Source organism: Symphalangus syndactylus, chromosome 18, assembly GCF_028878055.3.
Source record: "Symphalangus syndactylus isolate Jambi chromosome 18, NHGRI_mSymSyn1-v2.1_pri, whole genome shotgun sequence".
Classification (NCBI taxonomy): domain Eukaryota; kingdom Metazoa; phylum Chordata; class Mammalia; order Primates; family Hylobatidae; genus Symphalangus; species Symphalangus syndactylus.
This window is the reverse complement of record NC_072440.2, coordinates 56,594,185-56,618,801: the sequence shown is the minus strand read 5'-3', so window position 1 is coordinate 56,618,801 and position 24,617 is coordinate 56,594,185. Positions and strand designations below refer to the sequence as shown.

The 24,617-nt window shown below is 52.8% G+C and overlaps 1 protein-coding gene across 5 annotated transcripts in view; it reads right to left on the bottom strand.

Annotated features, from left to right (window-relative positions):
* The window catches only part of ARVCF (ARVCF delta catenin family member), a 54,701-nt gene that overhangs the window by 28,903 nt on the left and 1,181 nt on the right, over positions 1-24,617 (bottom strand). For all 5 annotated transcript variants that reach the window (XM_063623341.1, XM_055253586.2, XM_055253585.2 and 2 more), the window contains exon 2: positions 19,269-19,322. In XM_063623341.1, the coding sequence (XP_063479411.1) occupies positions 19,269-19,322 (54 nt within the window). The remainder of the gene's footprint in view (positions 1-19,268; positions 19,323-24,617) is intronic.

Genomic DNA, 24,617 nt, shown 5'->3' with positions numbered 1-24,617 from the left:
CTCCCAGCCCTGGAGCCCCTCCTGTACTGGCCTGAGAGTCCCTGCCCCCACCCCCACCCCTCTACCCACTGACTGCTGCTGACCAGGCACCTGGCAGCTCCCTGCATGCGGGCACCCTGCCTAGAGGCCCTCCCCAGTTGACCTCACTCTGACCCACAGCAGCTTTGCTAACTAAGCCCCCCGGGGGGGGGGTCACTGGCCCCCTGCGGCAGCACCAGGAGGCGCTAGCCCAGGGAGAGATCCATCCTTTTGTAGGCAAATCTACCCGACTACTAGGGAGTGAGGCCAAGGGCTGCCCCCACACGGCAGTGCCTGGGTCAGCAAGCACTTGCTGCACCCCCAATGGAGGCCCTCACCACACCCCTCCCAACCTGGCCTTCCCCACTGGCATCCCACTCTCTGCTGACACCTGCAGGTACACGGGTGGGGGTTGGGACCCTCCAGCTGCCGTGGCGGGGAGTGGCCATAGGGTGGTTGCTGTGGTGGACATAGGCCATGTGGTTCAGAATGGATCAGAGGAAGGTGTGGGTGAGAGCATAAGTCTGGGCTGACCGCAGGGATCAGGCCTGGGTGGCTGGAGGGAAGGGCCGGGACCCTAAGTGGGAGGGTGCAAAGGGAGTCTCTGAGGCTGGAGAGGCTGAGGGACCACTAGATGCATGAAGTTTTGGAAGAAAGGGGTTCAGGCTGGAGACAGAACCACCGGCAGCTTCAGCCTGTGAAGCCGAGAGCTAAGACAGGTGCAAGCCCCAGTGCCTCCTCCAAAGGACCCTCCCCGACCTTCTAGAACAGGGGGACAAAGTCACTTTCCCAGTCATCATCTTCCCGCACTGGAAGGGGCAGAACCAGGACCCAGCACTGAGAGGTGAGCCTCAGGAAGGAGGCAGTGCTGCCATCCCTTGGGGACAACAGCCTGTCCCCTGAAAGTCCCAAAACCCTTGGGAAAGGTGCTCCTCACTGTACCCTTCTCCCACCCAGCATATCAGAGGAGCCAGTGGTGTGAGATCTTGACCCAGCATGAAGTAGAGTCCACCCTGTCATATGTAGGGAGGTTCCACGTCACCTTTGGTCTGCCTTTGCCCCAGGGTCCTCTGTGGCCTCTGGCCAGCGCTGGCTGCTCCCAGGGTGCCTGGGGTACAGTCCATCCCTCCCAGAGCCTAAGCTGGACGCTGGCCTTGCCGCTCCCAACCCCCTCCTCTGCTGGGACCAGCTCCACTCCGGAGTGCCCATGGCAACAGGCCTAGACACCAACCTCCAGCAAGTACGCAAAGTCCTGCCTTTCATATGCAAGCAACGCAGAGGGCCAGGCAGGGGGCTGCACCACCCCATCCAGGGCAGATTCCAGACCCTGCAGACTCCCATCTGGCTCCCACCCCCACACACCAGGAGAGCCTCAGGACTTGACTGTGTGTCCAGTCCCCGCCACAAAGAGGTGGGAGAAGTGCTGACAGTTTGGGGCCCTCCTCAAAGCCACCTACTGGCACATGTGTGCAGCCACCCACACTGCTACAGTGTGAATGCTAGTGTCCCCCAAATTCACGTTAAAACCTAATCTCCAATGTGACAGTATTAAGAGGTAGGGCCTTTAGGAGGTGATTAGTGCCCTTATATGATCAGTGTCCTTATCAAAGTGGCCCTTGGGGGCTGGTTTACCCCTTCCGCCACGAGATGACACACAAAAAGCGCCATCTATGAACAGCCCTCATCAGACATGGAATCTGCTGGTGCCTCGATCTTGGACTTACCAGCCTCCAGCACTGTGAATAGTATGTTTCTGTTGTTTATAAAGGACTCCATCTAAGGTATTTGGTGGCAGAGCGCGAATGAACTAAGACACACACAGACACACACACAAGCACATCCACGCACAGGGACCCACAGCTGCCCCACAGGCACACGCACCAGCAGGCACACTCGTCCACACCCACGTGGCTGCTGCTTATCCCACCTAGAAGTCCTGACAGGCCCTTTGGGGGGTGGGGGACATCTTGGCTCCTGGTGAGGATCAGCATGCTAGACAGACCCCATTCCTGTCTTGGACACCGGGAAAGGCAGACCCCCTCCGAGACCCCTGAGGCCAGGTCAAGCCTGCCCCTAACACCACAATCTGCAGGACCCCCTGCCTCTGATCTCATATGAGGTTCCTCTGAGACAGGCGGGAGTGGCTGGGCCTGCAGACCCCGAGCTTGCACAGACCCACCTGCAGGGACAAGCACACCTTACAGCAGCCTAGTGCCCAGGGAAGACCCTTCCACCATGGGAAGACTCAGGAAGCCGCTTCCCGCTGAGTCACATTTGGTGTATTTCTTAGGAAACAGCTGGTATGTGCCCTAGAAGGTTAAAGACGGTGTTCAACTCCACTGGCCACAGACCACAATGAAAAGGAGCTGCTGGCCGGGCACGATGGCTCACACCTGTAATCCCAGCACTTTGGGAGGACAAGGCGGGCGGATCACCTGAGGTCGGGAGTTCAAGACCTGCCTGACCAACATGAAGAAACCCCATCTCTACTAAAAATACAAACAAAATTAGCTGGGCGTGGTGGTGCATGCCTGTAATCCCAGCTACTCAGGACTGAGGCTGAGGCAGGAGGCAGAGGTTGCGGTGAGCCAGGATCATGCCACTGTACTCCAGCCTGGGCAACAAAAGCAAAACTCCATCTAAAAAAAAAAGAAAGAAAGAAAGAAAAGGAGCTGCTATAAATAATGAGGATCCCATGGAGATTTAAAGAAAATCCCGGCAGAGGCAGTAAACAGCAGACTGCAGAAAACACACAGTGTAAGGCTGGAGAAAGTACACTAAGACGGTCCTCCCAACCCCAACAGCAAACAGGAGAGATGACAAGAGGATGGTAGGAGCCACAGAAGACAGAGCCCAGGACTAAACTTCCACATGATAGGAATTCCCAGAGGGAGAATGACAGACAGTGCTCTTCCAACCACAGAAAAACGGCCAGAAACCACCTTAACAGGAGTACATCCAACGGGGCTGTCAGCGTCGGGGCTGGAATCTGAGTTAGAGTATGAGCTTTCTGTCCAGAAAAGAAGCCCAGGAAGTCATGGATGTGTCTATCTCTGGCTTTTACAATTCAGTCTCATTTCCTCTGGCTCCTAAATGCGCTGTGTCCACTTCGAGGTGCAGGGAGGAGGGTGCCCAGCTCTGACCTGCGGGCTGTGCTGAAGCCTGGGCCTCTCTCTGCACCAGGCCGTCTGCAGGCCTGCAGGGGCTGCATGCTGTCCCTCTGTAAATGTCAGCCTCAACACGCTGCTGCCTGCTCCCTGGCTCCCGTCTCTCACAGCTCAGATGCTGTTTTATGATAAAAAAGAGCTGACAGCTTTGTTAAAACAAACAAACGCCTCTCCTCTTTACTTGAGATCTTTTACAAAGTTAACATCGCTCTGAAACCCCATAAGGAAAAATTATGGTAAGGTTTCTGGATTTTCAGAGGCAGCAAACTCATCTTACCTAGAGCCCTGGACTACCCAGAGAAGTAGTTTTAAGAACCAAAAGAAGAGAAGAATTTGGGAGTCCATGAGGCCTGTATAACCCAAGGGATCCTGTGCTTGCACTGCTGGGATTCAAACTTGGGGGCTGCTACCACCACAAGTTTGTGAGAAGCCCACAGCCTGCGCATGGAGATTGTGTCAAGGGAATAGCAGCTGCTGATGTGTGGAATTGATTTTTTCAGCAAGGGCCTGCGATTCTGAATGCATTAAGGCAGCTCCAGTTGTCTGTAGCAGTCCTCTGTCAGCTGCCCATTGGAAGCATTTTTACTGGCTCAGGAAATTCATGGGTCTGTGGACTGATGACTCCAGCAGATTAGGTACGAATCCAAGAACCACAAAACAAAAATCTAACGAAGCCAAACAACAACCAAACAATAAAACAGAACAAAAGAAAACTCAATTTGTTTTCCTTTTCTTTGTATAACATTAAAGTAACAAGATGGTAACAGACTACCATAAACAATTATGCACCAACAAATTAGATAACCTAGAAGAAATGGAAAAATTTCCTAGAAACACACAACCTACCAAGACTGAATCATGAAGAAATAGAAAACATTGATTAGATTTACAACTAGCAACAAAACTGAATCAGTAATCAAAAAACCTCCAGCAAAGTAAAGCCCAGGACCAGATGGCTTCACCGGTGTATTCTACCAAACATTCAAGTAATTTTAACACCAATCGTCCTCAAACTTTTCCCAAAAATAAAGAGGAAGGAGGGCTGGGTGCGGTGGCTCACGCTTGTAATCTCAGCACTTTGGGAGGCCGAGGCGGGCAGATCACAAGGTCAGGAGATCGAGACCACGGTGAAACCCCGTCTCTACTAAAAATACAAAAAATTAGCCGGGCGTGGTGGCGGGCGCCTGTAGTCCCAGCTACTCAGAGAGGCTGAGGCAGGAGAATGGCATGAACCCGGGAGGCAGAGCTTGCAGTGAGCCGAGATTGCACCACTGCACGCCAGCCTGGGCAACAGAGCGAGGCTCCGTCTCAAATAAATAAATAAATAAATAAATAAATAGGAAGGAACACTTCCTAATTCATTTTATGAGGTCAGCCTTACCCTAATACCAAAGCCAGGAAAAGACACTACAAGAAAAGAAAACCACAGGCCAATAACCCTTATGAATACTGAAACAAAAATTCTCAAAACAAACAAACACTAGCAAACCAAATTCACCTGCATTTTACAAGAATTATAAACCTAACCAAGTGGGATTTTACTCCTGGAATGCAAGGATGGTTCCATGTACAAAAATCAATCAATGTAATACACCACAGTAATAGAATAAAGGACAAAAATTACAATCATGTCAAATGATGCAGGAAAAACATTTAACAAAATTCGATAGTCTGTCATGATAAAAACACTCAAACTAGGAAAAGAAGGAAACTTTCTCAACATGATGAAAGCTATATATGAAAAGCCCATAACATCATACTTAATGGTGAAAGACTGAAAGCTTTTCTCCTAAGATCATAAACAAGACAAAGATGGATGTTTTGACCACTTCCATTCAACGTAGTACCAGAAGTTTTAGACAGAGTAATTAGGCAAGAAAAAGAAATAAAAGACATCCAAATTAGAAAGAAAGAAGAAAAACTATCTCTGTTCATAGACGACATAACCTTATATAAAACCATAAAGATTCTATATGCATTTTTAAAAAACTCTATTAGATGTAAAAAATGAAATCAGCAAAGGTGCAGGATAAAAAATGAATACCCAGAAATCAGTTGCATTTCTATATATGAACAATGAACAACTGGAAAGGGAAATTTTAAAAACTATTCCACTTACAATACCATTAAAAAGAATAGAATACATAGTACTAAACTTAAGAAACTTAAGATCTGTACACTGAAAACTATAAAACATTACCAAGAAAAATTAAGACCTAAATCAGTGGAAAGATATCCCATGTTCATGGCTAGGAAGATTTACCACTGTTATAATGATGATACTACTGAAAGGGATCTACAAATTCAGTGAAATTCCTATTAAAATCCCAATGATGGCCAGGCATAGTAGCATGTATCTGTAGTCCTAGCCACTCAGAGGCTGAGGCTAAAGAACTGCTTGAACCCAGGGGTTCAAGGCCGCAGTAAGCTAGGATCACACCATTGCATTCCAGCCTAGATGACAGAACAAGACCTGTCAAAAGAAAAGAAAAGAAAAAAAAACCCCAATGACATTGTTTGCAGAAACAGAGAAATTGATCATAAGATTTATATCAATCTTTAAGGAGCCCAAAGAGCCAAAACAATCTGGAAAAAGAACAACGTTTAAGCACTCACACTTCTTGATTTCAAAACTTACTACAAAGCTATAGTAATCAAAATAGTGTGGTATTAGCATAAGGACAGACACACAGACCAATGGAATAGAATACAGAGCCCAGAAACAAACCCTCATGAATATGGTCAAATGACCTTCAACAAAGGTGCCAAGACCATTCATTAGGGAAATGATGGTCTTTTCAACAAATGATGGAACTGGATACACACATGTAAATGAATGAACTCACACCCTTGCCTTATTACATATACAAAAATTAACTCAAAATAGATGGAAGATCTAAACATAAGACCTCAGACTATAAGACTCTTAGAAGAAAATATAGGGGAAAGTCTTCATGACACTGGATTTGGCAATGATATCTTGGATAAGACACCAAAAACACAAGCAATAGAAGTAAAAATAAATTGTACTACATCCAAATTTAAAATGTCTGTTCATCAAAGGACACAATCAATATAGTGAAAAAGCAACCAACAGAATGGGAGAAAAGATTTGTAAATCATATATCTGAAAAGGAATTCATATCCAGAATATGTAAAGAACTCCCAAAACTTAACAACAGCAAAAAAGCAAATTATCCAATTCAAAAATGAGTGGAGTTGAACTGACATTTCTCCAAAGAAGATATATAAATGGCCAACAAGCATGTTAAAAAATTTGCTCAACACTTCTATCATTAGGGAAGCGCAAATCAAGGCTGCAATGAAATATCACCTTACACCCATTAGGATGGCTATTCTAAAAAAAAAAATTAAAAAGTGTTGGCAGGGATACGGACAAATTAAGACCCTTATGCACTGCTGGTGAGAATGTAAGATCAATATGGCAGTTCCTCAAAAAATTAAAAATAGAATTACCATATGGTCCAGCAATCAGAAAATTCTGCATTATGTATCTAAAAGAATTGAGGCCGGGAGTGGTGGCTCACACCTGTAATCCCAGCACTTTGGGAGGCCCAGGCGGGTGGATCACAAGATCAGGAGATTGAGACCATCCTGGCTAAAACGGTGAAACTCTGTCTCTACTAAAAACACAAAAAAATTAGCCGGGCGTGGTGGCGGGCGCCTGTAGTCCCAGCTACTCGTGAACCCGGGAGGCAGAGCTTGCAGTGAGCCAAGATCGTGCCACTGCACTCCAGCCTGGGCGACAGAGCGAGACTCCGTCTCAAAAAAAAAAAAAAAAGAATTGAAAGCGGAGTCTCCAAGAGATATGTGTACAATCACATTCACAGCAGCATTATTCACAATAGCCAAAAAGGGGAAGCAACCCAAGCGTCCACCAGTGGATAGATGGATAAACAAAATGTGGTATAGATACACAATGGAATATCACGCAGCAAATTCTGACATATGCTATTCTCACAATGCTAGGTGAAATAAGCCAGTCACAAAAAGACAGATACTGTGAGATTCTATTTATATAAGGCATCTAAAGTAGTCAAACAATAGGAAAAGTAGAAGCACTTCAAGAAAGGGGCAAACGGGGAGTTTTCTAATGGGTACAGAGTTTCTATTTTGCAAGAATAAAAAAAAAGTTCTGAAATTGGTTGTACAGCAATGTGAACAAACAACACTACTGAATTGTACACTTGAAAATGGTTAAGATAGTAAATTTTGTTATGTGTATTCTACCATAATTAAAAATTAAAATTAAAAAAGAGGCTCACTGGCCGGGCGTGGTGGCTCATGCCTGTAATCCCAGCACTTTAGGAGACCAAGGCAGGCGGATCACGAGGTCAGGAGATCGAGACCATCCTGGCTAACATGGTGAAACCCCGTCTCTACTAAAAGTACAAAAAAATTAGCCAGGCATGATGGCAGGTGCCTGTAGTCCCAGCTACTTGGGAGGCTGAGGCAGGAGAATGGGGTGAACCCGGGAGGCGGAGCTTGCAGTGAGCCGAGATCGCGCCACTGCACTCCAGCCTGGGTAGCACAGTGAGACTCTGTCTCAAAAAAAAAAAGAAAAAAAGAGGCTCCCTCACATAATAAGAAATTGCGTAATACCCTTTTATTTATTTATTTTTTGAGACAGAGTCTTGCCCTGTCGCCAGGCTAGAGTGCAGTGGCGTGATCTCGGCTCACTGCAACCTCCGCCTCCTGGGTTCAAGTGATTCTCTTGCCTCAGCCTCCCGAGTAGCTGGGACTACAGGCGTGTGCCACCATGCCTAGCTAATTTTTGTATTTTGAGTAGAGATGGGGTTTCACCATGTTGACCAGGATGGTCTTGATGTCTTGACCTCGTGATCCGCCTGCCTCAGCCTCCCAAAGTGCTGGGATTACAAGCACGAACCACCGCGCCTGGCCTATATATAAATAGTGTATCAAAGGTAAAAATTTAAGGCTGGGTGCGGGGGCTCACACCTGTAATCCCAGCACTTTGGGAGGCCAAGGCAAGTGGATTGCTGGGGCCCAGAAGTTCGAGACCAACCTAGGCAACATGGCACAACCCTGTCTGTACAAAAAATACAAAAATTAGCCAGGCATGGCTGGGCACAGTGGCTCACACCTGTAATCCCAGCACTTTGGACTTTGGGAGGCCGAGGCGGGTGGATCACTTGAGCTCAGGAATTCGAGACCAGCCTGGCCAACATGGCGAAACCCCGTCTCTACTAAAAATACAAAAAAAATTAGCCAGGCATGGTGATGGGCGCATGTAGTCCCAGCTACTAGGGGGGCTGAGGCAGGAAGGTCGCTTGAACCCAGGAGGCAGAGATTGCAGTGAGCCAAGATTGTGCCACTGCACTCCAGCCTAGGCAACAGAGTGAGACTCCATCTCCATAAAAAAAAAAAGAGAGAGAAAAATTAGCCAGGCATGGTGGCGTGCACCTGTAGTCCCAGCTACTTGAGAGAGGCTGAGGTAGGAGGATCACTGGGGCCTGGGAGGTCGAGCCTGCAGTGAGCTGTAATCATGCTACTGAACTTCAGCTTGGGTGACAAAGTGAGACCCTGTCTCATAAAATAAAAATAAAAATAAAAATTTAAGAATACAGAATTGGCTGTTTAGAAACAGTGAAAAAATATACTCCCGCATCATACCTTAAAATGTATGGGTTATGGTCAGAATTGTACTCAGAGGCAAATTAATAGCCTTAAACCATTTAATTATCAAACAATAAAGAATGAATATGAGTAAACTAGGCCCCAAACAAAAATTCCCATTGAAATGACTAAGAAAATATGGAAGTTAAGGGAATAAAAATTGTACCTATCATTGACTACCTTTCACAAGCCAGAAAGAAATTTTCAACAGACATTGTTTAGAGAGGACAGGACCAGAAGATACAGAAAATTAACCTGTGAGCCCAGGATCACACTGTCAAGTTGCCTGTTGTGCTCTCAGGCCTCTGTCTGGGTGGAGATTTACAAAAATCTAAACCTTCCCCTGCCTCTACAGCTGAAACTGACCCAAGTCAGAGAGAGAAACCACCTGGGCTTCGGCCGGGTGACAGGCCAGGGCAGGGGCAGCAGCCAGCACAGCACCTGACACATAGCAGGTGCTTGACTTGCTTCTGCTGCATGAAGAAAGCAAGGATGAGCAGCCAGAGAACAGTGCACTGGCCAGCAAAGCATCGTAGCTCCTGTGCGCAGACCAGCCTGAAGAATCAGAGCTGGGCCATACGCTGAAGGCAATTTGTCCAGGAAATTGAAGAAGTGTCATGAGAAGGACTGCCCTGGGGCTCCAGAGGCTCAGGAGGTGCTGCCTTGGTGAGGCCATCTCTGCATCTAGAGTGATCAGGGAGTGCGCCAGCCTAGCACTCTGCAGAGTCCAAGGTGGGGGTGGGCAAGGAGCAAGGATGGTGGCGTCCCAGGGACTGATGGCTTTTATCCTGAAGGGGATGGGGAGATTCATGGGAGGAAGTCATAAACATCTGATGAAGGGGTGGGCAAGGAGCAAGGATGGTGGCGTCCCAGGGACTGATGGCTTTTATCCTGAAGGGGATGGGGAGATTCATGGGAGGAAGTCATAAATATTTGATGAAGGAGTGGCAAGAAAACCAGGCTCAGCGCAGGAGCTTCCAAGGCCCTGGCAGAAGGAGCCCTGACCAGTTGCAGAGGAAGGGACAGGGGACACTGCCCCACTCCTACCCAGTCCCTTTCCTCACTGCCCAAGCCTACTGTCCTCAGATCTGGAGGACATTCCTCCTGCCCTACCAAAGGGGCAGTGGCTCTGGGAGGTCATCACTATCGGTGGGTGATATAGTTTGAATAGTTGTCCCTGCCCAAATCTCACATTGAAATGTAATCCCCAATGCTGGAAGTGGGGCCTGGTGGGAGATGAACTGGATCATGGGGGCAGATTTCTCATGAGTGGTTTCACGCCATCCTCTTGGTGCTGTCCTTGTGATAGTGAGTGAATTCTCACGAGATCTGGCTGTGTAAAAGTGTGTGGCACCTCCCCTCCTCTCTCTCTCGCTCCTGTTTTCACCATGTGAAATGCCTGCTCTCGCTTCCCCTTCCACCAGGACTGGAAGCTTCCTGAGGCCTCCCCGGAAGCTGATGTTGGAGCTATGCTCCCTGTACAGCCTGCAGAACTGTGAGCCAATTAAACCTCTTTTCTTTATAAATTACCCAGTCTCAGGTACTTCTTTATAGCAAAGAAAGAAAAGCCTAATACAGTGGGGGTGGAGAGGCTCCAAGTAAGCAGGGCAGGACAGGTGGGGTTTAGGGTTGGGGAAGACCACCAGGAGTAAGGAGACCATGCCAGCCTATGGACTGGACCTCGAGACCCAGGGCTCCCCAAGACACAAAGCTGTCAGCCTCGGTCACTGGGTCACAGGGAGCCTCCTTCCTTGCACCACATTCGGGCCTGCCTACACCCACCCCCAGCAACACTGAACCTCTGGAAGACCCTGGCTCTGCAAAGACAAATGTCTGTGAACATGAAGCCTTAATTTAAAATTAACCAATGCCTCTGTTTCGAAGGTTTGGTAAATAAATGTCTGGAATTCTTTCTTCAAACACAAATAACTGAATTAGTCTCATTACAAACAATAGCTCCCTGCAGATGGGCAAATGCCATAGAAATGTCACCAAAAAGCCTGGAAAATGGAGGGTGTGCTTGCCTGGGGCTGGGCTGGCTGGCTGAGCCTCGGTTTCCCCAGTATAAGACCCTCCCCTCCCACATGTTCTGAGGCCCTGGAGGAAGATGGGTCTCATCCAAGTCCCTGGCCCCAATCGAGTCTGGGCTTCAGCAGGTAGAGCAGTTGGGTTGGGGGAGCTCCAGCTGAGAGGAGGTGGAACCGGGTGGGGTCCTGACCATGCCCTGTCCTCTCCAGGGCCCTAGGCAGGTTGCCAGCCCTCCCGGGAGGCAATAAGACCCCATTGTCCCCAGGCAGGGGGACATAGGTGAGGCTTACAGTCTCTGCTCACTGACTGGAGGACCTGGGGCCACGGCCTGCCTGCCCCAGTCTGTTCAGAAGGCCCCTCCCCAGCAACCTCAGTTCCCAGAAGGTGCCAGGTGCAGTCAGGGTGCTTAGAACATAGGCCGGATACAGTGGCTCACGCCTGTAATCCCAGCACTTTGGGAGGCCAAGGCAGGCAAATCACCAGGTCAGGAGTTCGAGACCAGCCTGGCCAACATGGTGAAACCCATCTCTACTAAAAATACCAAAAATTAGGCTGGGCGCAGTGGATCACACCTGTAACTCCAGCACTTTGGGAGGCCGAGGCCGGTGGATCACCCGAGGTCGGGAGTTCGAAACCAGCCTGACAAACATGGTGAAACTCCGTCTCTACTAAACACACACACACACACACACACAAATTAGCCGAGCATGGTGGCTCATGCCTGTAATCCCAGCTACTTGGGAGGCTGAGGCGGGAGAATCGCTTGAACCTGGGAGGCGGAGGTTGCGGTGAGCTGAGATTGCGCCATTGCACTCCAGCCGGGGCAACAAGAGTGAAACTCCTCGAAAAAAAAAAAAAAGAAAAAAAAGAAAAAAATTAGCCCACTGTGGTGGCACATGCCTGTATTCTCAGCTACTCAGGAGGCTGAGACAGAAGAATCACTTGAACCTGGGAGGTGGAGGCTGCAGTGAGCTGAGATCACGCCACTGCACTCCAGCGCAGGCAACAATGTGAGACTTTGTCTCAAAAAAAAAAAAAGAGGGGTATCATTCTTCTCCCCTCCATTCCTGGGCCCTGGCTCCAGGCCCCCAACCACCTCCTGCTGACCTCAATTCTCCTGCACCCCAACTCCTCCTGTACCCAACCCGGAACCCCATCCCAAATCTCCCTGTCCCCTACCTCCTCCCGAATCCTTCTTCTCCCTCCTCCTACTCCCCTCAGGGCTGTCAGGCCTTCTCAACAGGGTCCCCAGAGCCCCACCCTTCTCTGTGCTGGGAGACCAGGTAGCCAATGACATGTTGCAAGGGGCACAGCTGATCCCCTCCACAGAGCCCTGGCGCCCGCACCTGCACAGGGGCCTGTAACCAGAGGTGGGGGGGAGCTAAGGTGCACCAGTTGTGTGCACAGGAGGCTCAGCCCTGTGTGCCCTCTTCACAACCAGGATCCAGCAATGCCCTTGCTGCAGGTCCCAGAGCCCTGCCTGGGAGGTGATCATCTGCAGGAGTGCTGGCATCACCAGGCACCAACCCCCACAGGGACCAGGCTGGGGTGAGAAAGGGCACAGGATTGAGGGGGAGCAGAGGCTGAGTGAGAAGCTCCCACACCTACTGTGCGAGGTGCTGGAGGCAGGCTCAGTGGGGACCAGCTCCAGGCCCAGGATAGCCTGGATCCCATAGCACACCAGGAACTGTGTCACCTCACACCCCCGCTGGGGGATCTGGGCTCCTAATTCACAGATAAGGAGCCATGCACAGGGTAGAGGCACCTCATGGAAGGGGCAGATCCCTGAACTGTCTTCCCAGTGGGGGGTCTATCTTCAGTGCAGAGCCCTGGGCGGGCGCTGCCTGCAGAAGGTGAGAGTGGCTGTCTCTCTGGAGAGGGGCTGCTGTGGCCCCTTCCTTCAGCTGCTCCCTGAGGCCTTGGTGTCCCTGGTGTCTGACCATCCCACCAAGGCTCTGCCCCCAGCACACACACATCTTCTGCCCCACCGGGACCTCAAGGCCAAGCCCAAGTTGTTCAAATACAGAAAAGCCACTCTGGGCATAAAATGTTTGTTGCTGCAGCCCTGATGGTGGAGAAAAGCTGGAAACAGCGTGAACATCCAGGATGGGAGCCGTCTCCTGAACATGCCCGGGAGAAGAGCAAGGCCAGAGGGGAAGGAGCCGGGGTGCCAGGGGAGAGGCAAGCCCAGCGCAGTGGGACACCATGGGTATGACAACAGAGGGCGCTGATGGGCAGTGCCAGGGGCACAGGACCGTGGCACATATCACACTTAGAAAGCACACATCGGGGAGGGTGCGGGAGGTCAGGTGTGCTGGGCTATGGACCTGCAACAGGCATGAGTTTTTGTTCCTCCTTTACTGTGTTTTCTATATTTTCTATAAACAAGCACATATTGCTTCATTATTTAAAGGGCTGGGCACGATGGCATACACCTGTAATCCCAGCACTTTGGGAGGCCGAGGCGGGCAGGTTACTTGGGGCTAGAAGTTTGAGACCAGCCTGGCCAACATGGCAAAACCCCATCTCTACTAAAAATACAAAAATTAGCCAGGTGTGGTGGCACATGCCTGTAGTCCCAGCTACTCAGGTGGCTGAGGCATGAAAATCACTTGAACCTGGAAGGCAGAGGTTGCAGTGAGCCGAGATTGCACCACTGCACTCCAGCCTGAGCAACAGAGCGAGACTCTGTCTCAAAAACAAAAAGCGGGGGTGCTGGCACCACAGTCACCTGGCCTCTGCCACTCGGTGTCTTGGCCTCTCCCTGGCTCTCAGCCTCTCGGGCACACCCAGGGGATCCTGGCCCAGCGGATACAGGAAACACATCTGTAGCACTGCAAAGGTCTCAACTCCAGGCCTGGGGTGGGTGGTGGAGCCTCTGAGGAGGGAGATGCTGCCTAGTGAAGGGTGGGCCTTGTTGGGGTGAGACCTCTCCACCTATGCGGTCCCTGACTGCTCAGTGGCCTGGCCTCACTTTTTTCACATGTATACTCACCGGCCCTCCAGGCACTATGGGCCCCCTGGATGGGCCCTTGGGGGCACCCAGCACCTCCCCCCAGGGCACACAGCAAAGGCCCTGGGGAGGACTGGGAAGATGGGGTTGGTAGCCATCTCTGCAGCCTCATTAGCTTGCAAAATGCAGACAGCAGCAAGTAAATTCAAACGTGTAAATGGCCTAATTAGAATTTCAGGAAGAGTAAAAATATTTTAAAAAGAGAAAGTTTAACTAAAGGCATATTTCAAATACTGAACTTACCAACTGCAAAATGGTCAACCTGGCAAGAGGGGCCAGAGGGGAGGGGGTTTGGGGCGCCCAGCCCCCATCTTCCCCAGCCTCACACCATATAGCTGTCCCCACGTCCTCTGCCAGGCAGGTGAGAGAAGTCTCAGGCTCCCCAAATCTGAGCTAAGGTGGGGCACTCCCATAGGAACACCCCCACTGCATTGGACCTGACTCAAAGGATGCCCTCCGCTGAGGGTCAGGCACCCAGCCTGAGTCCAGGGAGGTTTCACAAACAGCCAGAGCCAACTGCAGCCAGTGGGACAGGGGAGGCCCGAGGCAGGGCCAGAGAGGCAGGGCCAGAGAGGCAAGCCCAGGGGCCTGGGACGCTCCAGGGAGGACAGGGATGAGGTGGGAGCTGGGGTAGACACAGGGGATGAAATGCACCAAACAGCCACCACACTGCGGCCTGTGGACAGCTCAGCAGAGCCCTTGCTGGTGGCCTGGGCACTGCAGGCCTCCCCAGGCTGACCCCACAGCACAACCTCACCACCAGCCACGAGTCATCCTGAACAAGGGGTGGCACAGCAGGGGTGGCTGGCCAGTCTACACCAGGCTCTCCAGCCACGAAGGTAAAGTCCTCGTGCAGCAGCCAGATCACCGACCACCACCCGCCCACCAGCCCGAGGCTGGGACACAAGGAGGACACACATGAGCCCCTGGTCTAGCGGTGCCTCTGTCAGAGGCATGTGAACCAGAACAACTCCATCTTGAATAGGAGCTGGGTAAAATGAGGCTGAAACCTACCGGGATGCCTTCCCAGACAATTAAGGCATTCTGTCACAGGATAAGATAAGAAGTCGGCACAAAATATAGGTCATAAAGACCTTGCTGATAAAACAGGGTGCAGTAAATGAGCCGGCAAAAACCCACCAAAACCAAAATGGCCACGAGAGTGACCTCTGTTGTCCTCACTGCTACACTCCCACTAGCGCCATGAGAGTTTACAAATGCCATGGCAATGTCAGGAAGTTACTCTGTTTAGTCTAAAAAGGGGAGGCATGAATAATCCACTACTTGTTTAGCATATCATCAAAAAATAACCATAAAAATGGGCAACCAGCAGCCCTTGGATCTGCTGTCTGTGGAGTAGCCATTCTTTTATTCCTTTACTTTCTTAATAAACTTGCTTTCACTTTGCACTGTGGACTTACCCTGAATTCTTTCTTGTGTGAGATCTAAGAACCCTCTCTTGGGGTTTGGATCAGGACCCCTTTCCTGTAACAATTCCGTCTCAGGTCACGAGGATACCAGAGCCCACGACCCTCGAGGATGAGGCCAGTCCTCCCAGCCGCCTGGGCAAGGGACACCCCCCTGCTTCCCCATGAGAGGCCACGTGAGCTGACATCAGGAGAGTCACACCCCTCACCACAGGCTGGCTCAGGGGCTGTGGGCCCCGGGGCCCCAGCAGCGTCCCCAACCTTAGTCAGCATACAGCATCAAAAGGCCAGGCACCCAGAGAGGGCCAGGTGGCAGTGGGGGCTTCTGAGGGTCTCACCACAGTGGGGGCCCAGGCTTTATTCTCAGGAAACGGGTCCCAGGCACACCACAACCCTCGCAAGAGAGCTGGCCTGCTCCAGCAGTGCCAGCTCACAGGGAGTCCCATAGATGTCCCAGGGAGGAGAAACCACACACACCCGCAGAGAACAATCACACACACCCCCAGAGGCACACACAGGATACTGGGATGCCTGCCAGCAGACCAACAGCCAGGAGGCCCCCCCACCCCGACCTTTACAACACCAGCAACCACAAACCCTAAGACACGAGGGCGTTGGGGCATTTCCAATTTCTAATGACAGAAGACACTAGTCAAGAAACAGTTCGGGCCGAGCGTGTGGCTCACACCTGTAATCCCAGCACTTTGGGAGGCCGAGGCAGGAGGGACACCTGAGGTCAGGAGTTCGACACCAGCCTGGACATAGTGAAACCCCATCTCTATTAAAAAAAAAAAATTACAAAAATTAGCTGGTGATGGTGGCAGGCACCTGTAATCCCAGCTACTCGGGAGGTTGAGGCAGGAGAATTGCTTGAATGTGGGAGGTGAAGGTTGCAGTGAGCTGAGAATGCGCCACTGCACCCCAATCTGGGTGACAGAGCGAGACTCCATCTCAAAACAAACAAACAAACAAAAAGGAAACAGTTCAGATGCAGCTGTAAAAACAAAGTTAAATCCTTGCCGCCCATTTACATCAGAATAAACACTGGTTGGTGCTACAGGCTGAACGTGTCCTCCAAAGTTCACGTGTTGGAAACTTAACTCCCAACGCAACAGTGTTGACGGTGGGACCTCTAAGAGGTGTTTAGGTCACAAGGGCTCTGCCACATGAATGGATTAATTCCGTTACTGTGGGAGTGGATCTGTTATCTTGGGAGCAGGTTACTGATAAAAGGATGGGTTCCGCCTCCTTCAGCGCTCTCTCACCTGTGCTCCTGCCCTTCTGCCACCTCCTGGGGGACGCAGCGACAAAGAAGGCCCTCGCCAGATGTGGCCCCTCAATCCTGGACTTCCCCGTCTCCAGAATTGTTAGAAATAAGTCTTTGTTTTTCAGGAATTAGCCAGTCTCACGTATTCTGATACAGCAGCACAAAATGGACTAAGACAGACAGATTAAATCCTGTGTACAAAACTAAAGTAAAAATACCTTCTAGAAGAAAAGACAGGTGCATCTTTATCTGGCTACATGCTAGAGAGAGCTGACTACACAGAGAGATGGAATATCTAAAAATGGGGAAAAATCCAACAGACTTCACCACAAAATATGAAACATTTTTGACATCAAAATGATCATAAACAAAAACTAAAAGGGTGAGAAAAATGTGCAGTAGGCAGAAGAGGAGTGAAGAATTAACATCTTTAATATATAAAGGCTCATACAATGGCTGAGAAACACATCAAAACCCAAGAGAAAGCCTGTCATGGGGGCCAGGCGGCCGCAGGAGACAAAGCCGTAACCCCCTGCAGGCACACGGCGGCTGATGGAGGCCAGGCTGGTGCTGGTCTCTGAGAGGACACCACTGCTGGCCAGCTATGGGAAAGGGCAGGGCATCTGTGTCCCCACCAGCCCTTCTCACTCAGGCCTGGTCTCAGTGTGCACCACCCCATCACACCCTCCCAGCTCCCCCTCCTAAGGGAGCCATGCTACTCATCCACAGTTGGCCACTGGTTTCTCTGTGTGTTGCAGATCTCCTCAACCAGGCTGGGAGCTCCTCAGGGGCAGGGCCGGGCCTGGCCTGTGATGCCCAGGACCCAGCCTGAGGCTGGGTGAGTGGATGCTGAGTGTGGTGACACATGTGTTTACATCAGCCCCTGTCCCAGCTGAGCCCTGAGGCTCCCTCCCCAGCTCCTCCCGCTGTGGACAGGACCACAACCCAGGGCCCAGCAGAGCAGGCAACCACAAGCCAGGGCCCAGGTTGCCCAGGCCAGAGCAGAGATGGCACAAATGCCATCACCCATCGCACCAGTGCCCAGGGCAGACATGAAAAACCAATCACCACATTCCGGATAGGTAGGACAGGAGATGGGGAAAGGCAGAGAAAGAGGCACAGAGAAGGCCACAGAGAAACACAGAGAAGACCAAGAACTGGAGGGGGGAGGGAAAAGAAGGGACAAGAAAGGAGCAAGCAACAGGAGGGAGAGTGAGCAAGTGTGCCTGGGCAGCCTCGGACCTGCCTGGCCAACCACCCTCCTGCGGACCCTGTTACCAGGGCTGTCGTTTGGCGTGGCTGACCTGGCCTCCCTGAAGTGTGGTGACGTACGAGGAGTTAAGGGCAGTGGGACAGCCCCTCCTGCCACCCTGAGACGCCCTGTCACCTGTGCCACAAGCAAGCCAAGTACCCTGCCTGAGCCTCTTTGTCCCAACCCAGAAGACCCTGCATGGCCAAATGGCCTGAGCAGTGACATGCTGGGCCAGATGCTGGTCCTCCCACACAGCCAGGTGGCAGCAGACCCAGCTCCCACTAGGCTGGCCCGGCCGGCAGCTTTCCACGCCCAAGGACTTGGGAACAGGCAAGGAGTCAGTCATCCTGTCCCTCCCATCTGCCCTAGAGCCCTCAGCCCAGGTCACTCAGGCATCCGGAGGCCGTGGCCTTCTCCCTACCACTTAGGCACAGCACCAGCTGGGCCACGCCTCCACACTGGGCACTAAGTGTCACTGAGAAACCACAGGGCTGTCAGCCATGCCTCCCACAGAGACTGCTTTTTGGGGGGACAGGCAGATGGCCAGGGTGGGGACTGGAGGAACAAGAATGGCCAGGAGCCATTCTTTTAAGCCATCACCCACTCTGCTGAACAGCACCCATCGCGGCAAAACTCTGGCAGTGTGGATGTGAGCAAGGCATGCCTTACCACCCTTCAGAGGGTCCTGGGGGACATGGACCACTCAGCCTCCAACCCTGCCACGCTTCCCAGGCACTATGCCTCAGTCCCACTGGAGCTAGCAGCCATGATAAGCAGAGGAACCCCAAACACAGATAACACCCGAGGCCACGGGCCAGTACACATGGCCTACGGCTGTGATCAGAGCACGTTCAGACTATTCAGTTATGGGCTGTCTGCAGCCATTTTCATCCTACAATGACAGGGCACTGCAGCTGTGACAGAGACCATAAGGCCTGCAAAATTGAATTACTTACTATCTGACCCTTTCAAACAAAGTTTTGTGTGCCTGGCCTCCAGGACTATCCTCTGTCCCTGTGGCTCCAGTCTTTGGGAGGCAAGCGAATGGCCTGGCCCAGCAGGCTGTGCCAATACTGGATGCTACTGTAGCTGGCATCCTCGCTCAGGCAGGTGAAGAGCAGACCCAGTGAATGTCCAAACCAACACTGACCAGCAACCTTGTCAGCCAGCCCCAAACAGGCTTGTCCCTAAAGCCAGACATCAAACCAGTGGCTGCTGTCCATATTCAGGCCAGTAACAAACCGAAGCTGGTGGCAGGAGGCCCTCACATCCACCCTGCCCAGCCCAGGGGCTGTGCCTACACAGTTTGAGAAGGACCAGGAGCACACAGTGTCCAGGGCCAGGTCCATCCCTGTCACCCCCACCCGCCAGGCCCACCAGAACACTCTGCTGTCCTATGTGGGAGAGGATGTCCCCAAGCTAAACCCAGGCCACTCACCTGTCTTGAGGGGAGATCAGCATGTCCCGACGCCCACCCTGCAGGCTCTGGCTCCTGCAGAGAAACCAAAGGGCACGAGTGAGGTCAATCCAGCTGGGTAGGTCCCTGCCGGATAAAGGTACACAAGCCCAGACCGTCCTCTAAGCAGGACCTTGTCATGCCTGACCTGAAGGTCATCCCATGGTGCTCCCGACTCATAACCACACACTCATGTGTACCTTCTTGTCCCCAGGTGTCCAGGACTGCAGCTGACACTGGGCTGCCAGGGTTCCTTGTCAGCATTTCTAATGCTGTTGACCATCCTTCAGAAACGTGATCCTTCAGAGATGTGGACTGATAATGATGTCTTCCCATCACACACAGCACAGCAGTACTCCTACCCCAGGGTAGCCAGGCTCAGGTTCCTGCTGGCCCACGCAGGTGCTCACAGCACCATAAGGCATCTGCTCCACCTCCCTAGGGTCTGCTCCCCGCCTTGTGGGCCAGGCCATGTGCGTCTCCTGAGATTCCCTGAGGCCAAAAAAGATCCCGGGCCCTCCCAGGCAGGCAGCTGCCCCTAACAGTCTCCAGCACAGGGAGGGTGGGAAGCAGGCAGGTTCCTGGCCCTGGAGCTGTGGCCAGGTGTGAATAACCATTTGTCTGGGACTGGGGACCTGGCACTCAAGCCTGGGGAGCTCAGGCTTATGGGCTGGAGCAGGAGACAAAGGGGTGCCTGTGCTCACACAGCTTTCAGCCTTCCTCAGGGGAGGACCCTGTGGCTTCCTGTCTCAGCTAATGGCCCCGGGGACACATTCCCTCTCGTTATATCTAGGCCTGGGGATATTGCCAGAGTGTTCATGTTGTCAAAATGAAAAACAGGACACCACAGACCGACAGGGAAGGGCTGGGCCTTGGACGGGAGGCTGTCTCTGGGGGACATGGGTAATGAGAGCTCTCTCCCCCGGCTCTATGGTGTTTTCTAGATTGTTCTGAGGCCCTGCCCAATAGTCCTTCATGGTCATGGTCCATTCTGGTGCCCCAACGGTGTGTCTCCCTGTCTTACAACAGCCTCTTCATCATGGGAAGCAGTCCAAGTGAGGGTGGGCGACTGCCTATGCCTCAGGGTGGGATCATGGGGGGTGGGACGCAGGGCCTGAGGCAGGGAAGAACCGGGACCAAGCCAGGCACACGTGCATATGCATGAGTGCGCATGTGAATATGAGTGTGTGTGCGCGCGCGCGCGCCTGAGATGGGCAGGCCCAGTTGGGAGCCCACCCACCAGCACTGCGCCCCCAGGAAGAGGAGATGCTGCTCCTACTCCAAGGTCTGAGGCTTAGGAACCAGCTTTTGCTCTGAGTGTGACATTTCTAGGAAACCTCTGGTTTTAGCTTAAGTGTTCACATAGGTTTTGTACCACAGAGAACCATGTGACTTTTTTTTTATCCCTGATAAGCACCAGCCTCTCCCCAGGAGTCACCATGTGCCACAGACCCAACACACACTGGCTGTGAACCGTCATCTCACTGGCTCTACCAGGTGCCTCAGGTCAGCTATATACCCCATTTTACACATGGCGAAACTGGGTCCTGGCCAGACAGGGGCTGGGCCAGGATTTAACTCAGGTCTTCCTGCCTCCAGGACCTCCCAAAGTGCCCCCCCAACTCAGCTGGGGAAGTGTGGCCAAATGAGAACATGGGTCCTTCCTCATGGGCCTCCCACCTCATGGGGTCCAGCCAGGCCAAGAACCTGCAACCATATGGTAGAGCCAATAGGAGACCCTGGGAAGGGGTCCAAGTGAGGCATTGGAGAGGGCTTCCCCCAGGAGATGCGTGGGAGCAGAGAACAGCAGCACCGCAGGAGGCTGGGCGGTAGGAGCAGCCAGAGCTGCAGGTATCCTTCCTAAGGGTGCACTAGTCATAGCAGCATCGTACAGGCAGGGGCAGAGCAGAGCATCTGTGGCCAACCTAAGGGAGCTCTGGGCAGTGAATGGACAGAGGGACGACAGACATGACAGTGATGTGAAGGCAGAACTAGTGATAGGATCATATGGGAAGGTGGGGATGTGCTCACCTTGGGGAGTCCCCCTGAGTACCACTTCAAGGCTGCTCTGCAGGCTCTGGGGTCACCTGCCTGGCCAAGGACCCAGTACCAGCTGCCTCAAAGCCGGGGAACGACCACGCCCTTTATTGGGCCCTTTTCCCAGTGAGGATGGCTTGGGCCTACCCATGCCACGGGCCCCCCTACAATGGGGCTCCCCACCAAACTGTCCAGACCCGGTGGCTGGCCACGGGGCTCTGTCAGCCCCTGGCTACACCCCACTGATGCCCTAGGAAGCCCTGTGGTTCTGGCACGGTATCCATGGTCCAACCAGAGGGCTGAGAGGTCTCACACTGGGGCATGAGCCTGGCCCAGGCCACACAGCCAGATTGGCAAGGTACAGCCCTTTGGATAGCTGACGGCACAGGGCAGCTCCCATGGGTACACACTGGGCCCAGAACTGGGATGGAGGATGCAGCCTGGGCTGGGTAGGCAGTGAAGGGCCCAGGTGAGCTCGCTCTGCATTCCCTGCAGTGTGGCCTCAGCAGGCCACCCCCTCCCCAAGTCTCCTCGCTTCCTGCTCTGTGAGCGCGAGGTGACACTGACTGCAGGTAGCTGAGAACATGCCCTGGCAACAGCCAATGCAGCAGGTGCATGGAGTGCCCCGTGGCCACTGGACAGGGAAGGTCCATGCTGCTCAATGACAATGGTGTCCACTACAGCAAAACCAAGTGTTCTAGGCCTGCTGCCACTCTGGGCACATAGTGAGAACACACCCACTTCTGCTGTGGACACTGAGGCACAGGCCACACCTGGGAATGCCTGGGAGGCCCCTGGGCACACACTTGAAGGACACCGAACTTTTGGGGCTACTCAGGCACGGGGCTAGTCCTTCACTGTCCCTGCTGAGCCTGTGTGTGGTCACCCACCATCTGGCCTTCAGGCCTCCTTCTGCCTGCACCAAGCACGTGGGGGGCACCAAGGGGCCTTGCTTGGCTCCTTTCCGACTCCATGCCCTCAATAGGCAGCTCAGAGGCCGAGCTCCGGCCATCCAAGCCAGGTGTCTAGGGAAGGGTCCTGGTCTGCCGCAGGAAGCTGGGTGGAGCCGGTCTTGCCTGCCGTGGCGGTCCCAGCTGCCCTCTGGTGGCCATGCTCAGCTCCCCGTTGCTCTGCCAGAGGCGGCAGCCCCTCAATCAGCAGGGACAGTGGGAAGAGCCTGTGCATAACTGGTTATGGGGTGGGGGGAGCTCTGTGGCCCCAGGCACCCACCAGCTCTGGGTCATTTTCCCGACCTGAAATAGGCCAAGATGTGAAGCCCCTGAGCCAAGAAAGCCTACCAAGGGATCCCTGATCCCATGTCTCCTCAGAGTGACCCAAGACTTCATCTTCAGTTTTTCTGTTTGTTTTTTTGTGGGTTTTTTTTTTTTCTTTTTTTGAGACAGAGTCTCGCCCTGTCACCCAGGCTGGAGTGCGATGGCGCAATCTTGGCTCACTGCAACCTCCGCCTCCTGGGTTCAGGCAACCCTCCTGCCTCAGTCTCCCCAGCAGCTGGGATTACAGGCGTATGCCACCAGGCCCAGTTAATTTTTTTTGTATTTTTAGTAGAAACAGGGTTTCACCATGTTGGCCAGGCTGGTCTCAAACTCCTGACTTCAGGTGATCTGTCTGCCTGCTTCGGCCTCCCAAAGTGCTGGGATTACAGGCGTGAGCCACCATGACCAGCCCATCCTGGTTGTTTTTTTTTTGTTTGTTTTTGTTTTTTGGAGACAGAGTCTCCCTCTATCACCCTAGCTGGAGTGCAGTGGTGTGATCTTGGCTCACTGCAACCCTCACCTCCCCGGTTCAAGCGATTCTCCTGCCTCAGCCTCTTGAGTAGCTGGGACTACAAGCACATGCCACCATGCCTGGCTACTTTTTGTATTTTTAGTAGAGACAGGGTTTCGCCATGTTGGCCAGGCTAGTGTCAAACTCCTGACCTCAGGTGATCCACCTGCCTTGGTCTCCCAAAGTGCTGGGATTACATCTTGAGCCACTGCACCAGGCCTCATCCTGGTCTTAATTGAAGCTGGTAGCAAAAGAACAGATGCCTCCCCATGACTAAGCCACCATCAGGGAAGTCCCCAGGACCCCCAAAGCCCACCTGGTGCCCTACAGTGCTGTCCCTGGACCCCCACCCTCCATTCCTGGCCCTATCTACAGAGTGGGCCCTGACTCCCTATCCCAGCTCTACCCTGTCACTCCCTCTGCCAGGCCAGGCGGGGAGCACGACAGATGGGCTGGACAGAGGGTGGCACCTGGCATCTGTGCGCAGAGCTCCCTGTTCCACCCAGAGACTGGGGATCCTGCTGCTCCTCCTCCTTCTGTTCTCACTCAGGACAGCCTCATGCTCCCCCAGGCCAGACTCCTGGGGTGAAGGAGCACAGTGAAGTCACCATGAATCCCTATGTAGCACAAACAGGAGGAGGGGTACTACCCTACCCTCACAGAGCCACAGAGATGCAGAGGGCCCCGGGACTGGGAGGAGACTGCAGGGCCACCTCTGGAGGGGGTGCCAGAGCAAACATGGGAGCCAAGCAGCACAGATGTGGTGGGTGGGGAGGCTCAAATTTAGCAGGACTGAGGGTCAGACCTTGTTCTCCCAGGAGGGACCTTGGTCAGGGGATCCTTGTGTTTATGCTGAAAAGCCTGACAGGGCAGCTCAGCCAAGAGCTGGGCAGGGGCTGGCTCGGCTGTGCTCAACTACCCTCTCAGCTGGGACTTGAGTCCCTTAGCGAATGTTCTGTGCCCAGTCCTCTGCTGGGCCCTGGTGGACCCCAGAATGGGAGTAGGGTGGGGTCACGGGACAGCTGGGAGCAGATACTGCGGATAGGATGGGGCAAGACTGGGGGAAATGCCTTCCCAGACACGCTGCGGCTCACACTGTGGCCTGATCTAAGGCCCGCATCACCTGCTCAGGAACTGACCGGCCACTGGCATGGCACACCGGGCAAGAGAGCGCTGACTGCCCCCTCCATTCAGCACCATCCCAGCTCCAATACAGTGAGTACAAGATAGGTAACACCCGCCTTGTTTGGACCAGACCTCTAACCACCGCCCGGATCCCGGAGTAAAGGCAGATAAGGCAGTAGTAAGGAAGTAGAAAGAAGTAAAGGCAGCTACCCCAGAGAAGCTAAGGTCGGGAGAGGTGGAGGCTCCCACTGCACCCCCGCTGGCCCATACCATAGGGGAGGTTTCCCCCACAGCAGCGTGGGTACCCACCTGAGGTTATTAAACAGCAGCATTAAGAGCCTACTCTAAAAAATACCGACGGGGCACCTTTCTTTTCCTTATTTC